General features: G+C 47.1%; 1 protein-coding gene across 3 annotated transcripts in view; it reads right to left on the bottom strand.

Annotated features, from left to right (window-relative positions):
- CRB2 (crumbs cell polarity complex component 2) overlaps positions 1–15042 on the bottom strand; it is a 57002-nt gene that overhangs the window by 23520 nt on the left and 18440 nt on the right. For all 3 annotated transcript variants that reach the window (XM_074973741.1, XM_074973743.1, XM_074973744.1), the window contains exons 2-6: positions 13602–14303; positions 11236–11431; positions 10441–10580; positions 9792–9974; positions 8661–8774 (exon numbers count right to left, since the gene is read on the bottom strand). In XM_074973741.1, coding sequence (XP_074829842.1) covers positions 8661–8774; positions 9792–9974; positions 10441–10580; positions 11236–11431; positions 13602–14303 — 1335 coding nt within the window. The remainder of the gene's footprint in view (positions 1–8660; positions 8775–9791; positions 9975–10440; positions 10581–11235; positions 11432–13601; positions 14304–15042) is intronic.

Raw genomic sequence — 15042 nt, 5'->3', positions numbered from 1 at the left:
TACCTAGAAAGACAAGGTGGGTGAAATAATATCTGCTCCCTCTCACAACAGAAATCAGTCCAATAAAAGATACTACCTCACCCACCTTGTTTCTCTAATATCCTGGGACTAAACTGCATATATCATACCTGTCATACATGTGTATGCAAGACAGATGGACACACACACAGTAAGAGAGATTCAAATTTAGCAAATCACATGTCTAGATATCCAAAGTCTGAGGTCTATTAACTGGCCCTTTCTCTTAATGAAGGGTATGAGTATTGCCAGCCATTCTGGAAGCACCATGTACCAGTGCAGTGATATTTACTAGCCAGCACTGCCTTGCCCTCTCCCCAGCAGGCAGCTGCATTCCTAGCAGCCGTTCCCCAGTGCATCCTAATTAGAGCTCCTGTTATTCCAATACAACATAAAACAGAGACTTGCTGCAACAACCGGGCCCTGCAATGACAATTATGTTTGCATCATTACCGCCATTTCCATAGCAACACTCTGTTTGGACCTCTCTCCCACCCGGCACTTCTAGCCAGGGAGACTGGGCGTGGGCAGTAGTGCAGGGGGCAATGAAGAGCTCAGCGTTTTTATTTTGAACCAAAAACGTCCCACTGTTTTCAGTAAAGGAAATTTTAATACCTTAAAAAAATTCAGTTGAAGAGCGAGAGAGGCAGAGGTTTCACAGAGTAAGTGTGAAAGACGTCATGTGATTCTAAAGTGCACCCTACAACATCCCAACTTCAGTCACTCCCAGCAAAGAGGAGGAATCAGGGTTACAGCAAAGTCACGCGTGCGGCTCCCAGCATATTGCTCAGCACAATCGCTGCCAGCATCACGACAACTCTTGGGCCATAAAGCTTCCTAAACAAAATGTTGGGTCCTTACAAAATAAAACCAGGTGCCTGTTTACACAGAATTTTCCCTCTTTGGTTAATTCTTGCCCTTCTCCCCCCAAGTCTCCAGCTATCACTAACGACACAACCTGAGCTGTAACCACCCACCCACCCCAAGTTGCACTGACTGAAGTATCCGTCATTACCTGCTAGGAGATAAATTCCACCCACGATCACACGAACCAGCACAGGTTCCATGGCAGATTCCTTGCAGACATTTGTGACGGTGACGGAAGAAAGGTGGGGGTGGGATAGGGAGGGGAGAATGAAAGTCTGGACTGGAAGGACACAGTATATGTGAGCTCTCTCCCAGTGCTGGTCAGGCAAAAGGGGATTGGAAATGAAACCAGCTAATATAAAGAGACCTGCGCTGTGGTGAGATCTAATCCAGCCCTGCTCTAAACCTCCCCAGCTGGCTTCTGTCAGTGCTGACAAGAAGAATGCGTCTACAGTGTATTCTCACTCAGTGTGTTACAGTAATGCCCTGCAGGATCCACAGCATTACCTCTGACAATGGGAGGACCGGGACAAGCCCCTGCCGTCACTCACACCCCGTGCTATCCCACAGATTTCCCTGCACAGGGATGGCACAATTAGGGCCCAAATGAGAATTTTTCCATTTCTGGATTATGAAGAAAAGCTGTATATCTACCACTGACTAAGCCACCGCAGGTAACAACAAATGGAAAGCTTCCCAGACACAGAGGGTGAAATCCTGGCCCCACTGAAATCAATGGTAGTTTTGCAAAACTCCCATTGACTTCACTGGGCCCACGATTTCATCCAGAAAGTTTCATTCCTCCACTTGCCCGGTTATCTCATTGCGTGTGTTCATTCTGCAATATTTGCAAACAAAGGCTGCTGCAGCGCTTGCCCTCATGAGTGATTTCATTGAAGCCAACAAGAGAGAAAGGGAAAAGAATGACAAGTAAGAGCAATAGAAGAAAACTGATTAAGTGGATAAAAGTGAAGGAAGATGTTGACCTTTCTGAATGCCAATGAGCAGCCTCTCACAACCTCTTCCTGACCACTCAACTTACTTCAAGTGTCTTCATCCCAACCAATGCCTCTGCGCCAATACCCCCTTACCAGCCAACAAACAGCTTTTGCCAGTCACCTGCTCAACAAATGTTCCTGATCACCAGTGACACAGAGGAGGCCATGTCCTGCAGTCTGATGTCCATACTGACTTTAGGCATTGGGCTCAGGGGGCCAAAGATCCATCTTTCCCCATAAACAGCTGCAGAGACTGAGCTGCCAGAATCTCCCTGTTATATCAGGACCTGGCAGGGTCCAAAAGTTTGGGCAGATCATGGCGGTGGTTTCTTCCTGCCTTGCAACAGGGAGAGTTCTTACTTCTCTGGAGAAAGATTATTTAGAACTGGGAGCTTTTCCCAAAGTATCTGAATCTTCCCCCTATGTGTAAGCAGCACTGTCAGGTTAAAAATCCTAAAAAAGACAATGCCTACATCCCACGTCCTGCTATTACCAATGCCACCTTCGGACATTCGAACAGAATTTCAACAAGTCATGCATGCTGCTGGGGCTTACTTTCTGCACTTCACCCAGCCTCATCAATCCAAACTGACTAGTCAGTTTCACATTGATCTGATGTGGGAGACATGTGAGAAGCAGTCATTTGGATTAGATACGTGCATGAATTTAACTTCTTAGAGGTATCTGGATTGCTTGCATGTCAAGCCCCCTTAAAAAGCACAGATTTTGAATGGTTAAGTAGCAAGATTAAGCCCTGATCCTGCAGTTGTTACCAGAGGGTGCTATATCTGTATATATGCAAATTGTTAAGTGAAAAGATGCAAGTGGATGGCACACAAGAATATGTAGCATTGTTTGCGGGTTTTGCAGGACCAATGAAGTTTGTTGTTGTGCACTGCAAATGGCATTGAACAGCTCTTTACATCAACTTTTCACATGATGTCAGAAATAAGAGATTTTACTTCTTTAATTCTGTTTTGTGGCTGACAAGTGTCAGAGTCACTTTTGCAATGGCTGCAAGCAACATTCCACTCCCTCTTCTTCTTAGCACATGTGCAACATGCCTCCAGTGGCACCTGATTAGGATTCATCACCGAATTTTGTCCACTGGTTGAATCATTAGCGTCCCCAGCTTGGGATGGGTACTGACGGGGAGTGCAATGTGAACGCTGATCCATGCCCCTCTGCAATACAACTAAATGGGGGATATCTGTGAAAACTGGAGTTTCTTTGAAACTTTCAGTTAGACTCTTACATGAGCATACAGGCATAGGGGTCTGTCTTGCTCCAGTGAACTGCAGGATCAGGGGCCTATAAAGGTTCTGGACCAAAATCTTGACCTCGGGGGACTCTGCAACAGTTAAGTCAGCTCAGCTTTTGGTTCACTATTTATCATCGCATCGCTCCAAATGCATTACACAGAATATTGTTAAGTAGTAAGAGTAATAGCTTCACTTCCTAGGATTAATGTAATAGCATGCTACAGATTAGTGCTACCGACTTGTATTTACTTTGGGAAGAGGACCAGCCCAAATTCCACATGTTGCTTCTTGGATGGAGGTTAGTGACTTCCTTGACATGTTTGTGAATTAATCCCAGAAATTTAGAAATTATCATCAAGGCTCTGGATGAGTGAGACATTTCCTGAGAGCATTGGCAATGGGAAGAAACCTCTCAGACAGCAATCCCACTACCTTTGTTTCCGGAATAAATCTTGTTATGAGAGACTCCTCACTGGGAAGGAAGGAGCTCTGTTGCGTTTGCAGTGTGCAGGCAGTTCACACTGTTAACTGGCAAGCAAAGCTGTGATTACATATGAAGATGATGAATGTTACAGAACATGCATTTTGCATAGGAATTGCCACAACGATCTAGTCTGAAGTCTATTCTCTGACAGCCGCCTATCCTCAGAAGACATTGTTGGAGGCTAACAGCAGCTGGCCCAACAGCTCTCTGCAACAGTTTCTGTGTACAGATTTCTTCTGTCCCTTTGAGTTGTTGTTCTCCTTACATCTTTGCCTGGCCTTATTCTGGATGCGACATTAAGCCAGGCTTCATCCATTTTCATTAACAGGGAAGCCTAATTTAATTCATCACACTTGCTCCACCTTTACTAATCCTCTAAACCCTTTAACCAGGGTTAGCTGGAAGTAACAGGCATATCTCATGCTGCCCTCTGGTCAGACAATCTGCTATAACAGGCACGTCCAAATAGACCTAGTGCAGCACCAGAATCTCAGTGGATGCTTTTGATCACAGGCACTGTATGCAGTTAAATCACATCTGACACCAGGACTCACACAGGCACTAGTGTGGGGTGTAAATTCCTACAGTGCCTGGTATGCACTGACAGCATGTTTAGAAGGTCTGTCTAACAATGGAGCCATAATGCAATAGGGAGACTCAGAGTGAAGTGAACAGTACAAAGCTCACTCTAGCCTTATCCAGGACCAAGTAATACTCCCTCTGCATGAATCTGAAAAACGGTTTAAGCATCTGTTTGAACATTTTACAGCCAGCCTCTTTGCTGCTGCCATGGTGTGTGCATAGAAGTAATATACCTTCCAGGTAAAATGAAGGGAGCCCCAGGAAATATCTGCTAGCTCCAGTCTGCTGTATTTGCTGAAAGGGCTTCTTCTTTCTAAGGGCTAAAGGCTTTCTATAGTTTCTTAACCTTTTAGCTGCCTTCCCTGACTACAGTAGAGGTCACATTTCTTGAACAGAACAGACACCTGGAAAATGTCTGTACAAACAAATTAAACAATCTGTTCAGTCAGGAAAAAACACCAATCCTGTTTCTTCAATTCACTGCACTGGGTGGTGTGTGTACCAAGTAACACAAAACCTCAAGTGTGTCTTGGCTTGGGCTGCACTCTTGCACGAAGAGCTGTTGGGAGAAGCAAAGGTTGTTAATACAACAGAAAAAGGTTTTCTGCTTCCTCCAAAAGGGCTGAAGAGGACACTGTAAGTAATGACTACATTGCAATTAAAAACTTGCAGCTGGCCCATGCCAGCTGACCTCAAGCTCGCAGACCTTGGGCTAAGGTGCTGTTTAATGTTTAATTGGGGTGTAGAGGTTGGGGCTCAAGGCTGAAGCCTCGGCTCTTGGACCCTCCCACCTCACAGGGTCCTAGAGCCTGGGCTCCAGCCCAAGCCCGAACATCTACACCACAATTAAACAGTCCTTTAGCCTGAGCCCCGTGAGCCCGGTGGGTGTCTAATTGCAGCACAGACATACCCTAAGGCTGAACAGAGTAAGCTGACCTCTCAGTCAGGCTGACTTAATGCCAGAGCATGATGCTAGGGGGCAATCTGCTGCTGGATAGCATTCTCAGGAGGAGATGGAAACTGTGCGTTAGGCCACTCATAGTCATTAAAACAGCTCCTACAATTTTTTTCAAAGGTTAACTGGCCAAATTCTAATTCAGCAGTTACATTCTGCCAACCTAAATGCCAGTTCCCATTTCAACTTAATACACTATTCTTCCTCACTTCCTGCCCTAAATGGTTGACCAGTTAAACACACGCCACATTTCACCCAAAAGACAATTCAGATCAATAGATAATTCAGTTTGTTCTCATCATGTAATCATCTGAATCCAGCTCCTTCAGTTCAGCTATCTCTTCGAGCCTGGCTGTCCCTCCGGTGGGAACATGACTTTAGTTTTATCACAGTTGCCATCTTTTCTGGGACCAACAAAGACTCCTCCACCCCCTTCTTTGTTTAATTTTGTTCCTGCACATCCCTCTGACTCAGCCCATACAGGGAATTCTGAGCACTGTGGGAAGGGAAAGGAGGGTATACAAACCGCAGAGGTCACATGGCCCATATAGGAGACAGTCTCTCTCCCAGACCGTCTCCCAGACCTTTGAATCTCAGTGTCCTATCTTGACATGTGGTTCTGACAGGACTGGGTCACTGGGCTTCCATTTACTGTCTGTTATTGTGACAATAATTACATTTTAGGCAAGAGCCATCCCAGCTCTGTGCTGTGCTCCAGCCTGAGACGGCACTTAGGCAGTTAACACATGTAGGAAGGTGATTTCTGCTGATTCTCACAGTTATCCCACAACACTCCCCACATTCCTGAGACTGAAGAAAGGGCTCCAGGAGAGAAAATGAAAAAAGCAGCCTACATCAGAGTAGCAAGTTCACTTTAATCATGGAAGGCAGCTTAAATCCAAGCTCATGGCAGATCTAAGCTGCCATAGAAATGTGTTTTGAACAGAAACATTACTGGAAACTTCATGAAGTTACTCTGTGATCCTAATATGAAGTAATAAGCTGTTTACCCAGCATGACTATACTGGGATTAATTGACAAAGCAGGGAAGATTAATTGCTATTATTTCCCTGTCAGCTTCACTCCTCCACATGTACTCACTCAGCTCACTGAGCTCAGAGAGAGGCAAAATGTGACTTCCCCACCTGCTGCTCCCAGCCTTTCACTGTTATGTCTTGGAACTTACCCCAAAGGAGACATAGTAATTTAACAACACAGCAACCTGCCTCTAATCTCCTTCGAGTACTAATGAACCCCAAACAGATGCAACAGAATGAACTCTCTAGCACTGTCTCTCCCCATCCTGTGCCTGTGTCAGCTTTTCTGCCCAGGAGCAGGCCCAGGGGCTAGGAAGGATTAGGTAAACCTACAGTTTGGGGAAGCGAAATGAAATGCTGAGCTCCCTGGACTCCTAAGGGTGGTGCCAGGGCATTGAGGGAAGGAAACGGCCCTGGAGGCACAAACAGACAGGCATTATGACTTACAGTGGAGAGACATTTAATGAACTATACAACATTCCATTGGGAAGAGGTCTGCATCTGCAGGTGCAGCACTGTAGGAACTGGCCCTGCAGAGCAGTTGAGAGATTTGAATAAAGCCTATTTCTACAGCCTTGTGTACATGGACTTTTCTTTCAGAACAACCTAAAGTGTGAGTTTAAACTGCTCTAGTTATACTGGTGTAGCCCATGTGGACACACTTAGTCTGATAGAGGAGCATATGTCACTTCAGAGGGGCTTAAGCTAAACTGAAGACACAAGTGTTGGAATAAGATTGTCCACACAGGGGTTATACTGATATAACTATACTGGTACTAGAAAAGGCCCAGTACGGACTCAGGAATACTGCTACCTACCACCTGCTGAGAAGAGTTAAAAACTCTCTTGTAGCTTCAAGTTTTTCCTTTCTCCCACAAGATGGCAGCCTTTCAGCATTTCAGGCAGGATACATTTTACTCTTGGAGGGCTGGAAGAATGCAAGCCAGTTAGAGAATGTCTTTCATACAAACCATATCCCTTATCAGTATCAGGTTGTTAGTTAGCAGAGAGAGATTAAAGAAAATAGGGAAAGGAGACAAGAGGTTTTCCTCTGAGGTTTGAGATGAGATGGATTGGCAACAAGGTACAGAGAGAGAGGGATCCCACCCCAACAGCTGTGGCTGCAAAGAAGGTTGTCACAATCATAGCAGAATGATTGTGTGGTGGGAACGGAGACAAACTCCATGCTGGATGAGAAGAGACACACAAAACTGATTGCTCAGGGAGTACTGCTCTCACCCGCCTTTGCCCCTATCCTGTTTGTGTCAAAATAAAGGGCCCATCCACACAAGGATTTTACTATGTGTTAGCAAGCATGTGGTAAAAATGCATCTTTTTTCCTAGTGAAGACAAGGCCAAAGTGGTACCAGCTCACGTTGTCAGTTGGGGGCAGACTATGTGGGCCTAGCAAGCCTTTCTGCTCCTCTCGTTTCTGTGGTGTCTGGGATATGCGGCACATAGCTTGGTGTTTAATCTTCACATGTTCAAAGATGCTGCTACATTTGCACTGCACACTGTTTTAGTGGCACCACCCCCACTGTTCATCCCTCCAGCCAAAGGGTACAAACAGCAACGTGCTTAGCCTTACAATGCCCTGGCAAGCCAGTCTCACTATTTCAGAGGTGGGGAAACTGAGGCACAGAACGGGTTAGAGTGACCTACCAAGGGACACACAGGGCATCTCTAGCAGAGCCCAGGTCCGCCACTCCCAAGCACATCCGTACACCCGAGCAAACAGAAAGGGCTGCGCTGCATTTGCTCACGACACCAAAACCTTTTGACCTCCCTAAATAACAGTGTAGCCTCCAACCCCAAATCCCTGGCTCATCATCCAGAGGGGAGAAGAAGAAATATCATCATTGTTTTATGTGCTGGTGACAGGCTCCTCATTCCCCGCCCCAAACTGCTACAGCCCTTAGGAAATGTCGACCATTCCAATTACAGCCTCCCTGAGAGACAAATTGCTGCACTGAAACTCCGGCCACAGCACCCAAAATGCCTCTTCCCTCTTGCTTCATACATCTTCATCCCAAAGACTATTTCTCTTTCTGTACAGAGCACATATCCCCATACCTGTCAAGAGGGTGCCAATGGCAATGTGCAATATCCCTCTGCCAACACCTAAGGATCCTAAGATTCTGGTGCCGGACTCCCTCACACAGTTCCATTGATCTGCTCACATCCTCAATTCACAGCACTGCCAATGTACCCCAGTCCTAGGAGTACAGTACATTCACACAGGTCTGCCAGTGCACTTCAGTCCTGATCTGGAGACAACCACAGCTACACCAGTCTTGGCCCTCCACAGCTCTCTGTCCAATTCATCTCAGTCTCACTCAGCAGCCTTCTCTAGTCAGTCCTAGGATCCAATTATGCAACCGTATGGCAAATCAGTGACTCAGCAAGCATCAACTAACCAGTCTAATCTGATTCCACACACTCCATCACCAACATTACCTGAGTATCCTGGTAGACAATGGCAAAGGAAGCCGTTAACCAGATCGGTGCAGCACCCTCCATTCTGACATGGCTGAGACTCACATTCATCAATGTTAACAGAGCAGTTCTCCCCTTTGAAAGTGAAAACACAATCCCATTATGATCATTTCAGTAAGCCCAGGCAGTGGATGTGTGTGCATCCCCTGTAGGGGGAATCTTAACACCTTCTTTCACAATTCTTTGCTCTTCTTCAGCAGCTTTCATCCAAAGATGCAAAGTGCCCATTACAAGCATTACTTGTCCCTCAATACCCACCTAACAGGCAGGCATCGTTAATCCCCATTTATAAAATGTAGAAGACTAAGGCACCGAAAGGATAAGCGATTTACCCCAGGCCACAACACGAGTCAGTGGCAGACGTGAGATCAGAAGCCAGGAATCCTGACTCTGAGACCCCTGTTCTAATAACTAGAGAAAACTCCCTCCTATATTTCCAATTTTCCCCCAAAAGGGCACTTCCCCTTTCCCCCCTGAATCCACCCACACACCCCAACCCCACACTCCTATAAGCTCTTTAAAAAACACAGAGAGGGCAGTCTCTGTTGAGCATCCCTAGACCCCTTCACATGCAGGGAGAATTGCCTGCCCATCCCAACTACATGAAAGGTTGCTACAAGAGCAGTCACTATAAGGGGAGGCTTAAGACATTACCTGGGACTCCAGGGGACTAATAGCTTCCTCCAGAGGGGGAATGCCCCACTAATACATTGCAAGGACAATTTTTACTTTATGCCCATGGGAGGGGCCACCAGGGCTATTTTGCCGTCTGCCCAGCTGCAGGGTACTGAACAGAACATTAGGGAATGCGGTGGGCTATTGCACCAACGAGGAAATCAGGGCCTTGAGGGATATGGCCTTCCAGGTAGAGAGAGTGATATTGGTTACACTCCTACTGCCATCTGCAATATGCACATACAGCAAAGGAGAGCCACACACTCCTCATCACGAGGCAGCTGCGCAGCCAGAACCATCTTGCTCTGCACCAGGTGGGTGGCTCTTGCTGTGCAGATGGCTCCTCTCCACTCCCTGTGACCCAAGCTGTACAGCTCCTACCAGGGGGCGCAGGACACAGCCCAGTGGGTAGCTCACCTGAAAAACCTGGCTGGCACCAGCAGAGGAAACCAGCAGCTTGACTATAGCTGAACTCGCTGGGGAAGTCATATCGTGTCCCATAGTAGGTTTGGTTGGATCGCTCGAAGCACACGCCTCCATTGTGACAAGGGTCTGTAGCGCACTCATCCACATCCTCCTCACAGCGCTGCCCTGTGTAACCTGCCAGGCAAACACCAGAGTTAGAACAACACAGCACGTCCTTGGAAGGGAGACAGAAAACTAGCTACCAAGATACCACAGCTGCCAATAAGGGAGCAAGATTATGTGAGCCTGAGACACTGCAACTCATCTAGCACAAAGCAGCAGGGCCTGGCATACAGCACTAATGTCAGAGGCGAGAGCCAGTCAACTGATCTCGCCCAGGAAAGCACAGGGTAGAAAAGGCCTGGTCTTAGGAAAAGGGACATTTCAGGCGATGCAGCAGGACACGTTTCCCTGCTGTGAGACCTTCATAGCAGTGGAAGACTCTCCTGAGAGAAGCAGCGGGAGCCCCCATCACTTGGTGTACTGAAAACTAGACTGTACCATACAGAGTAGAGCCAGTTTTGCTCAGGGCAACCTAGCAGGTCCTCTCCACCACTGAACACTCAGACTGCAGGAGAACGAAGCAGTTTCCCCTACTCACCAGGCCAGCAGGCACAGCTGTAATTCTTGACACCCTCCAGACAGGTAGCACTGTTCAAACAGGGCTGGGAGGCGCACTCCAGGATATCCAGCTCGCAGTGCTCCCCTTCAAAGCCTGTGTCACTGCAATCACACTGGTAGCTAGGGGGACACAAAACAGAACACCACAAGAGCTCTTCATTCTAATACCCAGTCCCCTCCAAGGTAAGGGCAATCAAGCATATGGGGCCAACTTGCTAGCCCTCATGTCCACCTTGCAGAATTCCTCACCCATGGGCTGACAGAAGAGACAGTCCCATCTCCATAAACAGAGCATCCTTTCAGGAAATCAGTGGCAAGGCAGGTCAGCCTCAAGTCAGCTGCTGAGCCTACATACTGCACATGAAAGGCAAGGATCAGACAGACGGGGATGCTCTCAGTCAAGGAGGGTGGCTGCTTCTGCTGCTTGTGGTCATTCATTTAAGCTGCAAATAATTCTCATTGGGACATCGCGGAGCAATAAGAGACAGTAACGGGAATTCTTTCAAACATCTCTGGGAACTCTGCTAGTGGAAGGGGTCCTTTGGCATTAACACCCCCACTGAACGGCTCTTCAAATAACTTCAGTTTAACGAAAAAATAATAGCAAGCAGAGTGGGGGAGGGAGGAGGAAACACTTAAAGAGCACTAAGCCCAATTCATCCTAGAGGTGACTGCTCTGAAGTCAATGGACTTACACCAGGCAGGTGTCTCATTGGCTCATGTCAGATATCTAATCACTGAAATGCAAATGGCCACAGCAGCTTGCATCCCTCACCTGTCAACGAGGTCATGACATATCCCTCTGTTGATACATGGTTGGCTTGCACATTCATTGATGTCCACCTCACACTGGATTCCCTCATAACCTGGTGCACAAGTGCAGGTGTAGAACCCAATATGGTCAGTGCACGTGCCCCCGTTCTGGCAAGGGTCTGAGTCACATTCATCTATTTCAGCATCACAGTTTACACCTTTGTTACAAAAGAGACAAACATCCATGTTATGGACTTGGCTGGAGTTCTGAGCTGGGATCACAAAAGTAATGATATCAAACCCACTCTGCTAGAATACAGACATGACAATTCATAAGTTCCTGGACAGCAGACAAGCATGCAAATACTAAGAAATGATTAGTTTATTAGTATTTGCAGCCAAGTCTATCTTGGGAGGACTTATGGAGTTTGCTTTTAAATCAACAAAATTGAGATAGTTTGCAACAGTTGTGAATCTCTAGCATAAACTTATATTTGATTTCACTGAATTTGTCAATTCCACCAGCATTTAGCAAATGAAATACACTTCCCGGATGAGACATAAAACCAAGGTCCTGCTCACTTACATTCGTTACAAAAATCCCATAATGCTTTATTTTGCGGGAAGGGGGAAGTGGCAGGATGTGAATTGCAGTGTTGTGGCCAAGTTCAACTGTGGATATTTACATTCTGTGACACAGTGTTCCCCTTACAGTTTGGATTATATATGATATTCTTCACTCCAGTGTAGCTGCTGTGTTCCACCAGAGAGGCGGTTGCATTTCAGTGGTTGGTGAAGTGATCACTGTATATCCTTTACCCTCCTCCCAAAAGCATTATGAGGTTTGTAACTTGCTTTGAGGTCCTCAGAAGGGAGGTGCTGGAGAAGTACAAAGTATTAGTTATAGTGGTACTAGCAATAATAATTGTATTATTCATTAAGTATTAATAGCACTAATCACAGTAGAAACATATCTATTATCTTTGTCTAATGTCATTTCATCAAAGGAAATCTGTGCGAGATCCCATAGCAACCATCCTGCCACTTTCCCACCTCAATGAACTGCCCATGGCCTGACATCACCCCTCAGAGTAAGCCCCTAAAAATGGCACCTGCCAATCCATCTAATCCTCCTTTCTGACAGAGGCTCACTATGCAGCAGACGTGGCCACCCTAATCCTAAAGGAATGTGGGCCCCATAATCTGCCAGATCACAACCTGTCAATCCTCAGGTCAAAACTTCCTTCACCCGAATTCCAGCTGCAAGTGCCAGGAAATGCTCAGCCTGTGAGGACCAGTGGCTCTAGGAGGCTGCAAGACCAGGGCCAATAGGCTGTGATGCAGGGAAGTGAAAGGGAAACTGATGGGCAAACACGGAGTTGTGTTTTACACTCTAAATCTAAGGGTCATTTTAAGGCCTATACACAGCCTGTTCCTGAGTGGGTATTTCCCCCAGCTCTGCATTTCACCAGAGTGTGACTCAGTCGGTGACTGGATGCCTGACAGGCAACAACTCCCCACTCCATTTGTAATCTGTGGCCCAGTGACCCCACATTCCTTTACAGCCACGTAACTCCTGAAATGCCTGTAGCCTGTGACAATGGGTAAGGCTGGGAAAGTCCATGTGCCGGCTGGTACCAGGGGGAGGTGGCTGCAGCCTGGACTGCATTCCATTCTGATAGCTGGGCTGGGGGAGAGGAGACCCTTGCGCCACTGCCTCAGCAGATAACTCACAGGTGCAGATTACACAGTGAGTCATCACCAGCACAGTTGAACCAAGAAGAAATACTCAGTAGAGTCACATGCAAAATACTCTCAGGGTTTAACAGAGCTGGAAAAACAAACCCACAACAGAGCCTCCTGCCCTGGAAAATGCCTGAAAGACAGGACAAAATGCCCTGGGCCAGCCTGATAGAGACTAGTTACACCCCTGAACTCCAATAAGCTTATTCTTCCTGAAGACAAATATGTCTCTCTCTGTGCTTCCGCTTAACCATGCCTTCACCAAAGCCAATCACATCAACATCGCCGCTGGGAATCCAAGTCTCAACCCCCTCCCCATCCCATAACCCCAGGAATCCAAACCATTCAACATCCACATCATCCCTGTGAATCCAAGCCTCAACCATCCCCCCAGGAACCCAAGCCCTCTCTTTCAGGACACCCAGGCCTAAGCTAGTACACACGTGCTCCCCAGCACACCAGAAGCTCCGGCCATCAGATAGAGGCTCGGCCTCACAGCTGTAACAAAGAGGCAGAGATGAGAAGCGTTTTGGGGCAGGGACTGTGTCTTTTGCTGGTTTTGCCACAAGCAGGTGCATTGATGGAGCTTCATGAACAGCAACAAATAACCCAACTGAAAGACTAATATGTGAGCATGAAAGGTACCTGTATAGCCGGGGACACACTTGCACAAATAGCGATCCATCTCATTCAGGCAGGTGCCATTGTTTTTACAGGGCCGGGATGCACACTCGTTGATGTCTATTTCACAGCGGTATCCTTGGAACCCAGGCACACAGAAACAGTTATACTCATTCACCCTGTCTAGGCAGATGGCTCCATTCTGACATGGACTGGAGGCGCACTCGTCAATGTTATCTTCACAGTGGGCCCCGGTGTGACCAGGTTGGCAGCTGCAGGTATATATCTCGGCACCCTCGATGCAGGTCCCATTATTTTGGCAGGGGTGGCTAGAGCACACAGATATTTCAGTGTGGCAGCCTTCTCCATTTGGTCCCATTTGGCATTGGCAGATGTATCCATTTGCACTATCTACACATTCAAAATGAGGCCCTTTACAAGGATTGCTCTCACACTCATTAATGTTAACACTACACTCAGTACCTGTGAAGCCAGGCCTACAGATGCATTCATAATCCAGGAGTCCCGCAGTTTCACTGCATATCCAATTCGGGGGACATTTGTGCACAGCACACACAGAGTAGAGGAATTCACAGTTTGTGCCCATGTATGCCACTGGTTGCTGGGGGCAGAGGCACTTGTAGCCCCCCTCCAAATCCTCACAGCTTCCCCCGTTCTCACAAGGGAATGATGAACAGCTGCTGGCAGTTTCAGAGCCTGATGTTCCTGTTGAGAAAGGAGACTTCCTGTTAGTCTGGGCTAGCAGCACAGAGGAACCCAGTGGGGTCCTCCCTTAATTACTGTACACAGTAGATATCTCAGTATTAATAGGGCTGCATTGGCCATTGCTCACAAATATCCAGCCTCCTCCCATGGGCACTGGATTAATTATTTGTAGTCGGGGAGATATAAATGCATTCCAAAGGGGAGCAGGTATTCTGCATTCACAGCTGAGAGGCGCAGTTACATCTCCAGTTGTTTTTGGGCAATCACATTACATCAGCAAACAAATTGGCTTTTCTCTCATCTGTGCCTGGCCAGGAGGCTGTAACCTTTCCGCTCAGCCACAGACCTTGCTCCTGCTATCCATGCCTGTGTCACCTCCAGATTGGAGACTATTGCAATAAGATCAATTTAAATCCATTCCCAGGATGAAGCTGGTGCAGATGCAGCGGCCACTTAGTTAGTATCTTATTGGCAGCACATGATACCGGTGCTCTAAAATCTGCACTCTCTGCTGAGTGGTTTTGGGGGCTAGTTTTGACCTTTAAAGCCCAAAAAGGGCCTGAGACCTTCGTACCTGAAAGATGCCTCTCTCCCTGGGTACTCTCTCTCTCTCCCTCCTCTTGCCAATCTTTCCTCTTCTTGCATTCCGCACGCCTCCTACACCTCTGCCTCTAGTTATTTGGCTAAATCATCCATTTAACGTGCGCACTCTTAAATCAACCTGATGGATCTCTGCTCA

This window comes from Natator depressus, chromosome 16 (genome assembly GCF_965152275.1).
Source record: "Natator depressus isolate rNatDep1 chromosome 16, rNatDep2.hap1, whole genome shotgun sequence".
NCBI lineage: Eukaryota > Metazoa > Chordata > Testudines > Cheloniidae > Natator > Natator depressus.
The sequence above is the reverse complement of the archived record's forward strand: the minus strand, read 5'-3'. Positions and strand labels throughout refer to the sequence as shown.